Source organism: Athene noctua, chromosome 18, assembly GCF_965140245.1.
Source record: "Athene noctua chromosome 18, bAthNoc1.hap1.1, whole genome shotgun sequence".
Classification (NCBI taxonomy): domain Eukaryota; kingdom Metazoa; phylum Chordata; class Aves; order Strigiformes; family Strigidae; genus Athene; species Athene noctua.
The window spans coordinates 1,595,566-1,614,348 of record NC_134054.1 but is presented as its reverse complement, the minus strand read 5'-3'; the positions used below and the strand labels follow the sequence as shown (position 1 = coordinate 1,614,348).

At 45.4% G+C, this 18,783-nt stretch overlaps 1 protein-coding gene across 1 annotated transcript in view; it reads right to left on the bottom strand.

The window, feature by feature from the left end:
* Positions 1-18,783, bottom strand: part of DNAH9 (dynein axonemal heavy chain 9) — a 213,293-nt gene that overhangs the window by 151,594 nt on the left and 42,916 nt on the right. Inside the window, exons 23-35 of the mRNA XM_074922361.1 lie at positions 16,346-16,498; positions 15,217-15,342; positions 14,297-14,536; positions 13,045-13,205; positions 11,807-11,963; positions 10,866-10,970; positions 7,665-7,822; positions 7,223-7,361; positions 5,756-6,043; positions 5,073-5,283; positions 2,703-2,830; positions 2,120-2,228; positions 1,290-1,437 (exon numbers count right to left, since the gene is read on the bottom strand). Coding sequence (XP_074778462.1) covers positions 1,290-1,437; positions 2,120-2,228; positions 2,703-2,830; positions 5,073-5,283; positions 5,756-6,043; positions 7,223-7,361; positions 7,665-7,822; positions 10,866-10,970; positions 11,807-11,963; positions 13,045-13,205; positions 14,297-14,536; positions 15,217-15,342; positions 16,346-16,498 — 2,123 coding nt within the window. The remainder of the gene's footprint in view (positions 1-1,289; positions 1,438-2,119; positions 2,229-2,702; positions 2,831-5,072; positions 5,284-5,755; positions 6,044-7,222; positions 7,362-7,664; positions 7,823-10,865; positions 10,971-11,806; positions 11,964-13,044; positions 13,206-14,296; positions 14,537-15,216; positions 15,343-16,345; positions 16,499-18,783) is intronic.

Below are 18,783 nucleotides of genomic sequence, written 5' to 3'. Positions count from 1 at the left end.
TCTGTGAACACGATGAGTTCAAAAGCGGTCAAATAGAGGAGTAATAAAATAAAACCTTTCATCTTGCCATTTTACATTCGTTTAAGCTACACTTACAGAATTCCAAACTAATGTTGTAGCAGCACTGAAGCCCTCCATAAAGTAATTATAGCTATTTGAAAGGTTGGTTCTACAATTTCTGAATTAAGCAAGCTACCAAAATACTCAGCTCAGGGCTGCCTGAAGCTAATCCCATAGATTTCACAGTCTGACACAACATTCAGCAAATAGAGTGGGAAATGTCCTACGGACTTTGCTGCCAACAGCTATAACCAGCTTGGTCACCCAGGGAGTAGCTCCCTAGTAAGATGCCTAACTCCTACCTCCAAAGACCATTACTTTCACTAATGCAGCCCCTTCTGACACTTCCCCATTGTGGTTGACAACTACCATGCTCAATGTACACTGATATTTATTTTTAATGAAGGTGCAACTATGGGAAGCAAGCAAAGGATGGGAGAAATTCCCTTACTCATTTGTTGGGACTCTCCTTTGGCCAGTCCTCACCGCACTATGATTAAGAGAGCTGTTTCCATGATGATAAGCAAAAAACATATGACTTCTTTGTGGGCACTGCTTTGAAGCTAACTCAAGCCAAGGAGGACCAGGGCCCTTCCAAATCTCTAAGTTCTTCATGTTTATTGGATTGTTGTCCAACCATGAAACATGCCCAGGCTGGATGCCCACACTGGCTGACTTAATTTTGTTCAAATGGATCAGGAAAGAAATTCAAGAGAGATCTGCCTGTTGAGCAATCTCACCCTCTCCAACAAACACCAACATCCTTCTCATCACCAAGGGTTAGGAAAATAAGTGAGGAGAGGATAAAGGATCTTTTCTCTGTATCTCCTCCAGCAGTGATCTGAAATCTACTTTACTGAAAAATAACTTGTGGAGTGAACTCGGGTCTAGCCTGACATCTGGAGACTGAAAAGACTCTCTTTAAGATCTCCCAGATTTACTTTCCAAGAGATACAGAACTGATACAAGAAGTACAGGAACAATCACATCAAAATTTGATGAAAACTAGATCTGACCGACAAAGGATGGACAGGAGTGTCAGCTCCCCCACCTCAGCCTGTTGTTTCTCTGAGCTTAAGCCCATGATGCTCAGGTGTCTCAGGGGCAAGGAGGAAACCAGCCACCCATGCCACATGCAGCACAGCGCCAGCACAGCACAGCGGGTCTGGAGAGCAGCAGGTGTCCCCCTGCCCTTGCCAGCAGAGATACAATCACTCTTCAGATAGTACCTTGTTCTGAGGGTGTCCAGGCAAATTGGCAGGTATTTATCAAACAAAATTGTCAGGTTGGCTCTTTCAGACTGGATCTCTCGCTTGTCAATCCAGCTGGTTACTGGGGGATTCCAGCCCAGATCCGATGGGTTGATGTACAGGATCCCTTTAGGCCCAGGGTAAGAGAGAACATACAGTAAGGACAGAGAAGAGACTATTCCTTTCCTCCAGCAGAATTTCTCAGCTACACAGCTAAAACCCTGTCAAATATGGCTGGGTGCCCCATTAGCTACACCTCCTCCTGCCCCACTGCAGAGTAGAAACATTAACAGTGAAGAGACTTAACTCAGGGAACCAGGGGACACCTTTCATGACTCTGCCCCAAATTCAGAATGTGGTCTTGACTGAGTCATGTTACAGCTCTGGGTCCCATATCCCCATGCATAAAACTAGGGGACACCTTCATTCCCTTCTCCCTTACTTCACACACTTCTCCAGAAGCTCAGGAGCTCTTTGGTATAGAGGTCCCTGTCCTCATCAAGTCCATACAGGGCTTTGCACAACAGGGACACTCTCTCAGCAATGCTAAAGCCATGGTTATCCATCAACAGTCAGAGAGCTCTAGGTAAATCTCCAAGATGTTGATAGGTCCCCATACGGGTTTGGGATCAGGATCCTCAGTTTGTCCATGTGCTTCAGGAACAGAAACGCTGTCCACCAAAGGCAGCTGTGATCTCAGGTTGGGAACTTTCAAGAGGGACCAAGTTGGCTAAGAAAAGACTGGTTAATGACACTAGATCCTACTGGTCCAAGCAAAATCCCAGCGTGAAGCTCAGTCCAGGACTCACCTGCTCTGGACACAGTCGCTGGGGTGGCTGTACGCAGGTGGCTGATCTCAAAGACCAGACGCATTGTTGGGTTCAGAGGGATTCTCTCATTGCTTGCCAGGGTCAGCACCTGCATGTGGCAGACAGACAGACAGACTAAGACCTCCCCAGGAATAGGAAGGAAAAGCATTCAGTACTTTGCACTAAAAGACTTGGTTGCTGTCAGCCCAGTTCCAGCAAAGCAGCTGATTTCTAACAGGTAGCAGAATGATCCTTCTCTCTTCCATGACCCAGAATGAAAAACACTCCCTTAGAGTGGGGAAAAAAGCTACAGGATTATGATCCCACTCTGTTTTTAAAGGACCTGAAATTACGACATTTGCGGTTACTGATGAACCCAATTCTCCAGGAAAGGTAAATTCCAATGAAAATATGCTTTGAGCTATTTCCCTCATGCACCATTTTCTTTATGGAATATTCACTGGTATATCTGAAGAAACACAATTATATTATTTTGGAGGTGTTATTTCAGCATCTGCGTTTCTCCTAGGCTGAATCACACCACACAGTCAAGGAATACCTGTTTCTTTAACATATTCATTACCTTATTATCATCCATCACAGTATTTAGAGATTCAATCCACATCGGATCAATATCTCCATCTAGTACTATCCACTTGGGACCATCATGTGTGATGTTGGCCAGCTCTCGCATGATTGATGAAAACAGTCCTGGGAGGGTGACAGGAATATGTTGATGAACACTGAAGTTGTCACCTGCTCTAACAGTTTTCTCTAGCAACTTACTAAAAATTATCCTAATTAATGCTTTCCTCTGAAGCATTCAAAACTCTCTGCATCTGTACATAAATATTACTATATGATATGGGTCTAGTCTACTTTGAAGAAAAATAAAATTATCAGTTATCACCACTGAAAATGACTGCAGATCTACACCCAAGCTTCATTCCCACAGACAATCGTAAAAGATAAGAAAAGTGAAGAGCAGATGCTCAGAGGCAAAAGAAGGCATGAATTACACAATGCAGAGAAAACCACCTGAATATGCCTTAAAAATTCTTAATTTTTTTTTTTTTTTTTTTGTGGCTCAAAGTATATCAGGGAAATCAAGATGCATTAAACACTGGGTCATGGCTTTAGTGAGATTGAGGGGAGAACAAGCACAGAATGACATTGAATGACAGAACAAAATGTCAGTAAAATCAAGGAGACAGAGAGGATACAGTGTCTCGAGGGGAGTAAATAATGAATGTTAAGAAGAGCAAGAAGGCTGGGAATAGAGCAGCAGCACTGCAGAGCAAATGAAAACTCCACAAAACTATTGCTCTCCTCTACATGTGAAAATACTTAGGGAGATGCTGGTCTTCATGAAAAAACATCAGGCAAACATTAAAAAAAGCCTATCTTCTGGTGAATTGTGACAAGCACACTTTCTTTTCTCCAGGACAAGCTATTTCTTTGTGATCCAGGTCAGGAACAGCTAGTGGCGTTACATGACTGAAGACAAAGCTTGTGCACAACTGCAGAACGGCTCACCTGAAACAGGTATCCAATTCTGAGACTGGGTCAGAAAAAATAACACTTCACTGGCTCTGCCTCGACTCAGTTCCTCACTTGGACACATGCCTTGGAAACTGCTCCAACATCATTAGTATCAGAAATGGCTACAGTCTCAGAGCATCAATGCTTCCCTCATATACACCATGACAGCAGAGAGAAAAGTGCCTCTCTCCTAACCTTGTGCATCCACACCAGAGAGTCTTGGGATTTAAAGTTTTGGTCCTACAAACACTTTTAGGTCCCTTGTGGGACCTTTTACCACCTAACATGTATAACCTTTTCAACTCCTTATCATGAAAGGCGTGACAAGATGAAAACAGGAAAAGAAGGGGCTGATCGTAAGGGAACACATCATCTCTTGTTAGGCTGTGATGAAGATTGCCTTGCTGGTCTTTGACAAGAAACAAAACTTCCAGGAAGGGTTAATGCAGAAAATAACTTGCCTTGAAATCTCAGGGAGGAGTCCTGTAAACTCCCTTGAAATATTACAGGCTAGAAACCATTGGACAGCCACCTGCAAAATGTCCCTCCTGCAGTTCAGTGCCACCCACAGCCCTCAGCCAGTCTGCAGAGTTCAGGCTGTATCCCACACCTCCCTCTGTCATTTTGATTTAGGGTCCCTAATTACAATTAAAAAGAAATTAACCCTGGCACTGAAGCAAAGCAGGGGGTCGAGAGGGGTCGGTGGCAGAGGCCAGAGGAGGTGGGTGGCAGCTCATCTCCTGGTGGACTTCTGGTCAAGGATGATTTATGGCAATGTCTTCCCTTACCTCCCCCACACCTCCCAAACCAGCTGCACACGTAAATCAGAGCTGCCTTTATGTATTAGTCACAACTGAACATTTTCACTCCAGATTTCTGTAAACTTTCAGTAAGTTTTAAATGCTCATCTTATTCTCCTCGGGAGCAATCAGGATCAACAGACTGGCAAATGCTGGTGTACTACAGAAATTGGGCAGCAATATTAAGTGGAAAAATACCACTTTAAGGCTACTGCATGTGTGCTACCAGCTATGGGAACCTGGGGATGGCACATTTTTGGGGGGTCCCAGTGCATGCCATAGGGCAGAAGGGAACTCTCTTCCATCAGCCAGCCCCAAAAAACTGCCTGCCCCATTCAGGAACTGGTAAGTGTTGGTATTAATAAACATGATAATTATTCTTATGGCAACAGGATAAAGCAAGATCATGCTATACTTCCCTTTTGAAGATCAAAAAGCTAAAACATCCTATGTATCCTTTCAACAACAAACTCTCACATGGCTGTGAGCTGCAGACAAGCACCTGGGCTTTTAGACCAGCATACAAGTAACCAGTCGTCCTGCTGCTGTTCAGGAAATGAATTAAAAATATCCTTCTTCATCTACAGATTCAGGCATGAAGAGACATTTACCATCTTTCCATTCTCTTGTTGCTGGGTTAATGATGCCAAAAAGCTCATCATTGGTGACTGCCTTGGGGTTGAGGTCTGTCCAGATGGGACGTCGCTTCATTATCTGGTAAGTCTTGTTCAGGGATCTCATCACCTGAGACTTGCCAGTGCCTGCATTACCGACCACAAAGACAGAGTGCCGGACACTCAACAGCTCCTCCAGCTGCACCACCTGAGAAAAAACACTCCCAAATTTTAGACAAAGATGTCAAACTGAAGTTGAGATCTCCAAAACAGCTCACACTGGGCTGCTTCTTTAGAAAGATGTGATCCAGAGACACAAATGGCTTTGACACTGAGTTTGGTCTAGCCACTCATGATGGGTGAAATCCTCAGCTGCAGACAAACCTCTAGCACTATTTACATCTGACAACCATCAGCCAATGAGACTCTGCTCTCCAGGGGCCACACTTTCATGAGCCTACAAGAGTTGGCCCCTTTGTAAACTCAGGGACTGAACCAGTGCTGGCTTTAGGGGCAGGTGCCACTGCATCAGACCAAGCATAGCTAACCCTGTATTCCATCAAGGTCTGTCTGCCAAGAGGAATACTGTGCAGAGCCCTCTTTGTAGAAGCAAAGATGGTTGAGAGAACCCAAATGATTTGATGGTGGTGTAGATATAGCAGAAGATCGTTTAGTCTTACTTTGAGCACAAAGTTGTCCTCAGCCTGCAGCCGGAGGTCCAGCACAGCCTGCCTCACAAAGGACTCAAAATTCAGGTCACGCTTCCGAGGCACATCCAGTGCAGGGAAGAGATCCCCAATCAGCCCCATAAACACTGGCACATCATCAGTCACAATCTTGGGGATGTTAAAGTCACGAAGTGAGCGCATCAGAACCTGGTCTTCGGGTCGCTCTGGGTCATCTCGTTTGAGGGAGCCGGCAACAACTAGCACTGACTTGATTGCACGCAAGCCCCAGTCATAGTGATCCTACACAGGTGGATTGGGGAAAAAAGGAGGGATAAGTTTAGGCTTGGTACACCACCATGCAGAGGTAAGAACCAACAGCTCCAACTGCCAGACAAGTCAGCAATGAAAATATATCTAAATCTGTTATTTGCATCATGGCCAGAGTCCTCCACCAGCCTGAGTTACCTCATTTTTATTTCAGTAAGTGAGATTCTTCTCAAGGACAGTATTAAAGAATCAAATAATCCAGCTGTTCATACAATCACCTGGGCTCAGAGTTGACAGTAAGACAGTAGTAGGACTTGTACTTCAGAAACCTAAGCAATTTGTTTGACCTAAATCATAAAGCAGTAAAGCAAGGCCAGACAGACCCCCTGGACCTGCAGGAGCTACTGAGGTGAAAGATTTGTCAGTCCTTTATGAGGCCCCAAGTACCCAAGTTTCTCCATCCTGCCCATTACACAATTACCAGGCATGTTTGGTCCCAGAGGCAGTTCATCAAGCAGCGGCCACTAAGGATATTGTTGAAAAAGAACCACAAAGAGGCAGGAGAGGAACTCTCAAGCCAACAGACAACTCTTTATATTTCTGTTAAGACCCTCCAGAGCACAGTTCAACAGCTGACTGTTTTGTGTGGGAGGCCACAGCTTCCACCAACACCTCCAAGACAGCACAAAGTTTCTGTGACAAGGCATCTCCCACCCAGCCTCCTGCTGCCACACTTCGCTGGACCCAGCTTTGATCTATATAAATTATGACAAGAAAAAAATCTGATTAATTAGAGCTTTGCACTGAAAGTGACTGTACTTGGTCAGCACCTGACATGACATGGAACTGTTAGGCTGAACTTGGAGAGGAACACACATCATAAACCCCCTACAGGCAGGAGAATCAATAAGAAGTAAGAGACTGGAAAGCAAAGGGTCACTGAATACTACCCCAAACATGGTGTCATTTGAGCTTACTGATGCAGCTGGTCAAGTGCTTTTGTCCCTGCAGATCCTCTAGTAAAGCTGTTAAAAGTTTCATTGCTCTGATGATCACAAACCTTCTGTTCTCCCAGCAGCTAGCACAAATGTAGTCATTAAATAAAAGCGGTGAAGCTTTAGCCATGGAGGTGAGTGGCTGAGTGCCATGCTCCTGCTGATTTTGGAGACCAACAGGCTTTAATGTACCATCCAGCCATAGAAGTGGGCTCACCTGCTTGGACAGGAGCTCTTTGCAGAGTTGGTACAGAGTAATGAACTTCCTGGCCAACACCCGAGCCTCGATGAATCCCTCAGCCACCAACATAATTTCACAAATCAGCTCAAAGTCTGGCACAACCATTGCACATGGCCTAAAAAGAAAGGCAAGGAAAGATTGCAGAACAATTCTCAACTACAGGTCTTAGGGGCAGTGGATTTGCAGCTTTATCTTCCAGGTCTTCTCCAGTGAGCCAGGTCACACCCTGGCCAAGGGACAGAGCTCTTTCGGTCTCCCTGTGCATTGCAAGACCCAGGCTTGTCGTGCAAGGCTGAAATTATCTTTGAATCCCCAATGCAAGTGAATTCCCTAAGGAAATGAAGTCAAGCCTTGATATTCCAAAAGACAAGTTCTGCCAGTCTTATTATACAGGTCACAAACCTCGACCTGGACTCACCTGAAGAGAGCTTTTAAATTCTCAGGTAGCTCGGTTCGCCCTGCATAACCAGGGTTCATGGTGATGAAAATGCCTACTGAGGGAACTAAGTTAATGTCTTCTCCAAGAAAATTGAAGGATTTCTTCTTCTCTCGTATTGCATCCTGCACACTTTTCACCTAGGAAGCAAGACAGTGTTACAGTATTGCTATTCAGTTATGAAAAATACACCAAACCATGCTGCCTTCCTCAGAATGGGCCCCATAATGACTGGGGCTTATCACTGCCTTGTTTTGGTTTTTTAGTGACTATATAAAGCTTTATACACTGTTCGGAGTAAATCTGTGTGGCAGTATCAATTCCCTGTCACAATCAAACTCTGACAAAGCAGAAAAGATTGCTGAAGAGACTGGGCAGTCAAACTGCAAAGCAGTTGCAAGAATTTGGAATATTGCTCCATAAAACAATGACAGACGTGGATGAGGAAGAACAGCTTAAGAAAAAGAAACACTTCCAAAGCTGCCTGCATCTCACCTTGGCTTTTAACATCACCTGTGGGACACTTCTTAGCACATCTCATAGCAAAACCACCATTGCAGGCTAAATCATCTCTTTCAACTTCCCAGCCTAGCAGGAGGCCAGATGCCTGAGATGAGATGCGGGGCTGTCCGGGCACCCACAGCGCAGCCAACACCCAAATGCAGCCCCAAGAGTCTGACTCAGTGCAGGTCCCTGACCCCCTCCACACACCACTGCTCTTCATGACAGCCCCAAACCCTCCTGTGTCTGCTCTGTTGCTTGACTAGGCCCAAAAAAGGAGCAGCATTTCCCAGTAAATTTGGCCTCAGCTCAATTGCAAACTGATCACTTGATATTGCTTTTAAAGATTTTGGGACATCAGATGCTTAATTTAAAACCAAAAACACAAGGTGGAGGTTGTAAGACCTCCCCTGACACTTTCACTCACTAATATTGTGTTGTCTTTTATATTTGCCTGATTGCAGCTTTGCTCTTCTCATTTCTCACCTTCCAAAGAGCAAATTTATTAAAGCTAGATCACCTTCTTGCAAACAGCGCTTCAGTGAGGGAGAAACCTCTCTATATTCACTACTCTAACCTTACTGTTGTTTGCCATCTTAAAGTTAAGCAATTAATCGAATTTTTCTCTGTAAGGAACCGTATCGACATTAGCTGCATGACTAAGACAGCCAATTAAACATTGCCATGGTTACACTCCTAATAGCAGCCAGGAGACATGATGATGGAATGACAGCCGTGCTGCTTTATTCCGATGCTATGCTCCAGCCAGGAGAGAGGGAATCATTAACAGTTGAGTCATATCTGGACTTCTTTTGTTCAGTTTCCCTTTTTATTTTAAGACCCTCAAAGACTTTTTTCAATGACAAGTTAAAACTAGAACCTGACGGAAGAGAAATTGAGGGTGAAAGATGCATAAACTCTTGTACCTGCCTGGGGCTTCTTTGGGGCGTCACATAAGGTATCAATTATGAGTGAAAGAGAGATGAGTGAGGAGTTCATGAAGGGGTTCAGAACAATGTCTGTGACCAAAACATTTACAAAAGTGTGGAAACTTGGCTCTAGATCCTTCTGCAAAACCAAGCCCAAAAGAGGGTCTAGGAAGAACTCAGCACCTCAGTCAGACACTGGGATCCTAAAACCTGCACTCCGATGACACTTGGATCCAGAAGAACTTAGATACTTTGGCACCTCAATTTTCAGCACTGAAGTCCCCCCAAGGCTCAAAACTTCCGTTTCTGCCCATGTCAGAGCTCTCACAGTCTGGACAGTGCAGTTGAACCCCCACTCTCTGCTCAAACTCCCCTGGTAGCTGCATTTACCTGGCATTTTCAGAGGATACCAGTAAGATTTAGGATCTGGACAACATCCAGACACAGCTCTCCCTTAGAGCACAGCCAGAAACAATAGCAGAGCCTGCTCTTATCTGCTGGTTATATACCTGGGCTGCCCCAGATTTCAACCCCTGCCAGATTCACACCCGCAGCACTCACCCTGGATACCCCCTCACCACCCCCTGGGCAGGCATGAGCAGGGTACAGAGCGTCCCTCCTCCTCCAATCCCTTCACCGGTTTAAAACATTTCCAGATTTCCTCACGGGCCACTAAGAGGAAGGGAAGGAGGAGGCAAAGTGCCAGATTATATATAAGCACGAGAGAAAAGGACTCTCCAGCATGATGGGAAGGGCAGTCTGCTTCCCAGCCCTTCTCCAAGGACTGCTGCTGGGCTTCACACAGGACTCACCAATAAAATGCACTGAACAGAAGAGACAAGAAGTCATTCTACAGGGGAAACACCTATGTGTAGCCAGGCAGAGCTCAACCAGCTCTCTTCTAGCTTTAATCCCACAGTGTCAGGGTATCCTAGGCAAGTGTGTAAGCAAGGGCTGCAGGTTAGCAGGTTCCAGTTACCAAGTGTCACCCAGCTGACACCAGCTTTGGGACCACCACACTGCACCCACGGGGCTGCACGTATTCCTCCTAAGAATTATGCCTCTTGGCCAGTAATACCCTCCAAAACCATTTTGCAGAGCTCTCACTACAGACAGTGGAATTAAAACTACAGTCATATGAAAAGAGAAGGAAAGAAAGAAGACTACAGAGTCTTGGTGACAGGTAAACTTTAAGAAGGTTATATGTGTTAAGAAAATTAATCTTGAATATACTCCTATTTGTTGAATATGACACACAACCTGTGCCTGACTGGAGGCAATTAGTAACCCTAAAAGTCCAACAGGCTGTGGATCTGCCCCAAACAGCACCTTTTCCCTCCATGAAAATTATTCCCTACATGGCAGGATGAGTAGCCATAATTCAAGGCAGCTTTCCTCCCTAAAACGATACACTGCCATTATCTCACAGTATATTAATGACACAAGTGTCTTCCTTCGAAGGAATAGGTACAGAACCATGGTATATACTGATCTGGAAAAAGATGCTATAATTGCCTCAGCACAAATGCTGTACTGGGGGAAGAAAAGAAGTGACAAAAATGTTTGCAGCACATCACTGCTACATTTTGTCAGTGCTGTGATATTCATGTGATTAATCTTGGGATATAATCCCTCACCTGCCTACACACAGAACTGAAACTGGCAATATGCACTTTCCATATTTACCCTTGTCCAAAGGTTTCAGCATAGCTCTGCCTTGTTTGTATTTATTTATGAGTGTTTCTCCACTTACCTGTACAGCAACCACAGAAAGGACCTCAACTGAGATCCTGTTAAATTCATCAAAACAGCCCCAGGCTCCCGTCTGGGAAAGGCCTTTGTAAATATTCCCACAAGACTAGAAAAAAAAAAAAAATTACAAGAGTGAAATCACAAATGGAATCAACTCCAGAAAAAAATGGATTTTATTTCCCAGCCTGTTTATTTATAGCAATTTACAGTCTATTGTGGGTATTTAGAAAAATGCATGGAAAACAGCAGGCACAACTCAATTATAATATTTATAGCTCTGCACAGTTTGCCATTTGATTTGCTAATTGTACTTTCTCGATCTATCTGTGCACTAGTTTCATTTAAAGGTCACCTGTGCTGAATTACTGACAGCCCCACTTCTGGGAGAGCCATAAACTGAATAAAATATGATCTGAAGCTACCAAAATCACTGTACTGTGCCAGACCAGCAGAGAGCAAGACTTAGCCTAACGATTCAGCGTTCTGCAGTGGCTGAAGGTTGAGCACGTTTTAGCCTTATTCTGGGAGAGGATCTTGAGAAATCCAGGATGGGTCTCTTCCCATGCCAGGGCCTGTCAGCCTGAGATCATGCCAAGAAGAAATGACCAGGGTCCAAATATTAGCACAGCCTTGGTCTCAATTGAACAGGCCAAAATTTTTGAAGCATTTCACATGGAATATAACTCCAGAAGGGAAGGGAAAGGTGTAACGAGGCAGAGAGCACAGTTTGGGTCTTCTGCCTCTTAAAGAACCTTGTGAAAGTCTTAAAGAAAAGGGAGAAGGAACAAAAGGTGTTCAGCAGAAAGGAACCTAGCAAGGATTTGAGGAGAGGTGATGGATCAAAGCAATCTCAACTGGATTACTCTCATCCTTCAGGTTTCATTGTGTCCCAAACATCCCCAGTCCCAGGTGACAGCACGGCGGCCAAGATGGGAGCATTACCTTGTAGTCCATCTGCTCCGAGCAGTTAAACACATACACCATGATGCCCAGGGCTCGCCCCAAATCTTTCGTAGTCTCCGTCTTGCCAGTGCCTGCAGGGCCTGCAGGTGCTCCGCTCATGGTCAGGTGCAGTGACTGGGTCAGGGTGATGTAACATCTTTCACAGCAAAGGATAAAGGAAAAAAAGGAAAGACACTGAAACTTGGTCCAAAAGGTCACTGTTGGGCTGCAGAAGAATGGCACTAGGGCAATGCACTCAGGAGAGCCTTTCTTCTGAAAAGCTGTACACAAACAGGGTGCATGTCTAAGCTGAAAGTGCTCCTGGGCATTAATTTCCCCTTCTGCCCAGCCATGTTTTCTCCAAGAGATACTCATATTCCACTGGGGTCTGCCTAACTTCTTCACATCCAGATTGTGCTTTCTTTGGATCCTCATACAACTCACTGATATTGGGCATGTCACAGACAGTATGAGAAAAAGTTGTCTTTTCTGGAAGACCTTACTCTTGCTTCCCAGTGGTTTTTAGCCCAGAGGATCCCATTCCCCTTCACTGACAGAAACCTGTTCAGATGGGCTACAAATGATCTGACTCAATGCTGCAGCAAGCCCCAAAGCTTCTCCATCATGCTGATAATGGACACCAGGGAAGTGCCCACATGCAGGTTTCGATACAACCTCTATAAGCCACAGAGCTGTAGTTAATATGGCCAACAAAACCTGATAATGAATGAGGGTTTGGCTCAGCTGACCAACTTTGGTGACTAAAGCCACCTGAGATGCTCCTGGCTACTGAAATGTCACATAGGGTGGAAAGATATGCTTCCAGATTGGCAGCTGAAAGCCAGGTGGGACAATGCAGAGCATCTCAAGTCACTCTAGGTGTCCCCATTGAGACAACTGAACCATGAAGTAGATGTCTACTTCAAGACAGGATGAAAGCTTTCTAGACCCACCAGCTCTATGGGGTGTGGACATCTTGTGCACAGGCAGACACCCACAAGTGAGCATCTTAATCTGTGAGCTGAACCCCACCCCTGAATCTGAGGCACAGATATCCCAGAGGGTAACACCATCAAATCACAAACCAGGTGAGAGTTAGAGCTCTGCCACTGGTTTTCTGGGACACAAAGAAAGAACAAGAGGGATGCGGGTGTCCAAACTAAATCCATCTTTGGCTGCAGCTCTTTCTCTAACTGCGTGGCAAAGCCCAGTTATGATGGTGTTTCCCAGGGACTTACCTGTCAGTCAGTGGAGTGATCACAAGCCGAGGGGTATTGCCAAGGTATTCATAGGAGTACAGGAACTGGGCATCACAGATGTTGGCAAAGCAGTGCCGTTCCTCATCTGACCATCTGTGCCGGAGCTGTGACAGCCATATGAATGCCTGGGCATTGTCCACCTGCAACGCACCCACAAGCACCATCACAGGAAGGCCAGAGAGGCCAGGCACACAGAGCTTGGGTGCCAACATGGTGACTGCAATAAAGTGTTCACCAGGGATGGGCTGGTCCTCCCTGTGAAGGCAGGTGTGGTGAGGAAGGCCATCTCCCTATCAGTGTCACTTCAGTGGGAAGTGTCACTTCCCCATCTCCCATCAGTAGAGGGCAGGAATCAAATTAGTAACCACGTTGGTGGGAGAAGAAAAAGAGAAAGAGGAGCACAAAAAAAACCTCCTGAAAAGGAGATTTAAGAAGCAGTCATGATGAGGATCTTATAATGCAAACTGAGTGAGAAAAGGAGCAGAGGCTGTCTGGACAGGGAAGGGGCCACAGACAACACCAGGGGCTGGGGACACGGGAACAAAGACAGCCATGGCCAGTGCTCTCTGCACAACAGGCAAGCCCAGCAGATGGACTGCTTCACCACACACTGGGCCAAGGCACCATCAAATCCAACTGAGCCTTGAAGCCAGAAACCCTGTGAGAAGCGTGGCTGCATCTGAGAGGACACAAATGAAGGTAAAGCGACAACCCAGAACACTCAGGGCATCTTCCCTGTTACAGGACTGGACATTTGACACAGTGTCAAGGACAGGGAAGTGGTGTGAGACAGATGTGCAGGACAAAGGAGTCCCAAAGGAGTTCTTGTGGCCCCACACCAGACCAAGGAGGCTACAAAAATAAAAGCCAAAATGCTTTTTTCTTACTTTCTAAAGACATGTCTGAGACTACATCCAGCAGCCTCCCAACACAAGACCATCATCCACCAACATGTGCCTTGGCAAGAGGACACAGGATCACACTCTCACTCCTGGTGTGAATGTGGCAAGTACAACAAGGCCCTTGGTGTTGCATGGCCATGGTACAGAACAGCACTGCAGGCTTACGGTGGCTTTCTGCCTCCTTACCACAAACATTGTAGAAGTAAATTTAGTCATGTATCTCCCACTGAGACAGGCAGTGATCTGGATGGCCTGTGGTTTGTCTATCACTCCCGTAACCCTTGCTCCCAGTGCCCAACACAGGACCATGCTGAGCTGCAAACACAAACCTTCTGCACTATCATCTTTGCCACCACATCCCGAGCATGCACATCAATGGTACATATGGTCATGATTTTCTGCCTGTCACCCTTGGAAAGCTGCCCAGTCAGCATGGTAACGAGGGTGTTCAGCTGGGTCACTTGCTTCTTGTGATATTCCTTCATTGCATTCTCGTAGCCTTCCTCCACCCTGGCAAAGGCAATCCCAACCTCGGTTGTCCACCAGATCTGGGTGCAGCAAAGAGCCACCTAGGGAAATGGGCTGGATAAATATCAGGGAAAACACCAGAATTTCCTTACATTCAAGAATGTCTGATCTACAGGAAGATCAATGATGAAGTATCCATGACATGAAAGTAAGTATTTTTTCATACAGTAGTCACAGCAGACAGGACAACAGGGATCTGCCCCATGACACTCATCTAAAACATATCAATGGCAGACACATTTAGCAGCTACTTATTAGTAAATTAGCACCTTTCACATGCCTGACACAACAAAGGAGGAAGAGCTGGAGACCACAAGGATGTCAGAATGTATGTGAGGGGCTCTTTTCTCTCATTAAGCTTCATCACTTTTTTTTTTCCTGCTGCACCTCTCACTCTTCTGGGTGTATAGACTTCTCATGACCCACTGGGTGCAGCAGGCACTGCCCAGGCTCCCCTGCTCTGTAATCCAGCCAAGAGCATATCCTCCTGGAGCCCCAATCAGAGCATGGAGCTCAGCCTGGAAACTCCATCAGGAGATTGCCAGGATAAAGGACAACTCATCCTTCCTCCCTCCTGGACAGCACAGTGGAGGCTAAAATCATCCCCATCCACAGCTGAAGGCTGTCACTGAAAGAAGGGAAGGACAGAACTGAGGCAGATGCCAAGTGCTGCCTTTCCCACATGCCAGCATGAGTGGAGCTGAGGAGCAGTGGCAGATACCTGGGCAGGGTAGTCAAAGAGCCACTGTTCCCTCGGCTTCTCCTCGTAAGCCACGATGGCTTCCGTCATCTCGTCTCTCACAGTAGCCCTCATGCTGTCTAGTACATGATTCAGCCAGACCTCAACCTGGAGAAGAGATTAAATCACAGTAACATATTTGCTCTTCTTTAAGGGTCTTTGGTAATTAGTGAAGATCTTTGGTAAATAGTGAAGATAGGGAATGGGACAAGCATTTCAACTCTCAAGCTGAACAAGCCTCACAGCCTCCTTCAGACTGTGGATTTAGCCAATTCTGGTACTGCAGGATTAGCATCTATTTCCAGACACCAGGAATGCAAGGCAGATTTTTCTTGAACTCCAGCTGTTGGAGAAACCAAAATGAACTCCACTGATGAGTAATTTAGTTCGGTGAGTTCCACCTCCAGGCCATGACAGAATCATTCATGGGACTAGGGCACAATCTGCCAGCAGCAGGAGAAAGCTGCTGCCAAACTTGGGAACACAAGTCCTGCTGAATTTAGTATTTCACAGGCAAAGCCCTCACTGAGAAGATGGTTTAAATGCAGCAAGCGGGGAACTCAGCAGCTGGTATTATGTACTTTAGCTTCCTGTAATAGTCCATGGAGAAAGGTGCAACTACAGGGACAGATAAGCTGAACAGTACTTTGATTCTTAAATTTCATACTTTAACACATCCTATGAAAGAAGGAATATTTGGGAACCAGGAAAAAAAGCCCTCTCTTTCAAAAGATACCCATGAAGAGGTACTATGGAATAGCTTAGTCTATTTTCAGTCTGCATCCTATCCCTTGCCGAGGATATTTGTAACAAGCTGTAAAACTAACCTTCAAAACACCTTATAAAAATTCAAATAAAAAGACCTAGTTAGAAAAAGGCCACAGCCTTTTCTCTCACTGCGGACAGCTACACTTGTGCTCCACCTATCCAGAGTGGGACCAAGAGTTGTGATGTAAGAAGGAATTAAATTACACACCACCTCTTCCAGCTTTTCTCACACATAAAGGAAGAGAAGTGAAGATCTGTGATATCTTGGCAACAGAAGCCCACACGAGGGGCAAGAGAGCAGACTCCACTGGACAGTTTTGATAGACAAGGTCCTCCCTTTCACCTGTCCGCTGCAGTCACAGGGTTCGCTGAAGTTGACATATTCCTCCTCTTTACTGTACATTCCCAGGCCAACCTTGGTTGCTTTTTGCTCAGAGTCCAGCTGGAATTTCATCTTGGCCAAGTTGTCAAAGAGTTTGGAAAGATGACGTTGCACCTACAAAAGGAATTGAATAAATAAAATGACTGAGACAGGACAAGCAGAATGGAAATCACCACAGGAACAATCGTGTTCACAAAGCATGATCTTGGATGTCTTGGTAGCACCACATCTTCTCATATCCAGGATACTGCCAGTGAAAGTCTCTTGCTGTCTCTCCCAATACTTCCACCTATTTCTACATCATTCAGAAAACAGACATGCCTTGATAAATTTTATTTCCCTATTGGGAAATCTTCCATACAGGACAAAAGCACAGAAAACATTCAAACATTGCATGACCTCCTAGCCCCAATTCCCCTACATGTAGTGATGAGAGGACTCTAGCCATTGCTCCACCTCATCCTATTCTCAGTAGAGTTATATTCACTATGAACCCTTCTGTTTTTTCACTACTAGAAATCAATTTTGTGTCAGCAAAAAGTCCTGAATTCTCCTCCATGGAGAATTTCTGCCCAAGATCCATGATAAACAGCTCAACAACCAAGGCCTTCTACAAAACCTCCATCTTGACCAAAAGCACTCTTCTAGGAGGAAAAGGATAATTCAGTCCTGTTTTGTTCACACCCTGGTGAGTTTGAGAAGTGAACAGGGAGATGTTAGCATTGCTACTGCAGGCTCTCAACATCGGCACCTGTCTGCTGGGAGCTGAGCAGGTCATTAACGCTTCTTCTAGATCACTACATCACACACAACTAAATCACTGTGTGTCACACACCACTGCCAACAAAGGCAGGCTTCTCCCAGGACTGATGTTCCCATGGCAAGGGTCAGCTCACAGAGCTGTCCCAGACAGGACCTGGCTCTCCCAATGACAGCCAGAGACAGGGAGGTGGACAGAGTCCCATGGGTATGATGAGAAATGAAAATGGCCCATGATACCTGGTGCTCTAATGCTCTCGGAGAAAGACGGTGGACTTGTCCATTTAATTCTTACAAAGGATTACAACACTCCTTCTCACAAGCTGTCCTCCAGGTGGACAGAGCTTGGTAGCCTTCTTACACATGTTCAAGCAGGGCCAAATCCTGGAAGGTGCTAAGTAAATCTGAGAAGCAATGGGCACTCAGCTTCCCCCTAGATAAGCATATCTCCTTTCAAATCTTAAGTAAACCATAAAAACCTTTTCTTTCATCTAGAAGTTTCTGCTCACAAATCCCCTCTGTCTGTTCCCAGACCCCAGCCAGTCTTCAGGGCTTTGGATGTACTCCAGCACTTGGTGCAATCCTCCCACTGGAGCCCTGGATACACCTGAATCTGCACAAGTTCAATACCCAGTTCAAGAGGATAATATCATCGTGTATTTAATCCTCCTGTAGGAATTACCAGACTTTGAAACTACAGTGGAAAGGCTGAGAGTGTATCCATATATGATCCTACTTGACATTTACTTTGATTTTACTGCAAATAGTTTTGAATAACAGAAAACGCCAGGAATTTTTCTTACTCCATGGAGCATTTCAACACAGCATCTTTACTTTTCTTCCTGTAGTTTTTTTCTCTCCATTTTAAGTATCAATCAAATATGTACTTATGATACTCTGCAGGCTGAAATCACCCAGCAGCAGAAACAGATACAAGCAGTGTTAAAGGTTAGTGGCAAACAACAGCATTTCCAAATGTGCTGCAAACTTTCTCCATTCATGTGTTCACATGAATGCTGAAAATGATGAAAAGCTTAAAGAAGGTGAGAATACTCACTACTGAAAGATGGAATAAGGAATTAGTTCTTTACTCAACAGTCTCCATTTGTTGTGAGCATTTTGATTAGTTTTACATACCAACCTCAGGATAAATGATGCATCCCAAACAAGACCCAGAGCACAGCAATGCCAGGCAAAGTGGCCAAGGCTTCCTGACAGCAACTCCTGTAGCAATAATAATCAACTGTAATGCTGCTATGCTCTGTATGGAAAAAAATCTGCAGGACTGAATCCTCTGAACTCTGCCCACTGGGGGATAGGAGGTGTCTGTGCTCCTCTGGGGAATGGGGGGAAGAGCACAGTGAAGCCATTTCCTAGAACGGGAGGGTTACTACAGGTTCCTCCACAGGATGATCCAGAAATCCACCAAAGTCGACAGGAGGAATGCTATATTTGGAGTGATTTCCCCACACCTGGCATTCAGGCACCATCCCCAGAAACACAGCCTAGAGAGGAGAAGCCTCCTCAGCCACATGGTGCAGAAGCCCAGTGCAAGAGGTCAGATACCCAGCCCAGCCCCTGAGCTGTGCAGGGGTGGATGGCAACCCAAGAGATCTACTTGCTTGCCTTGGCCATAGCAC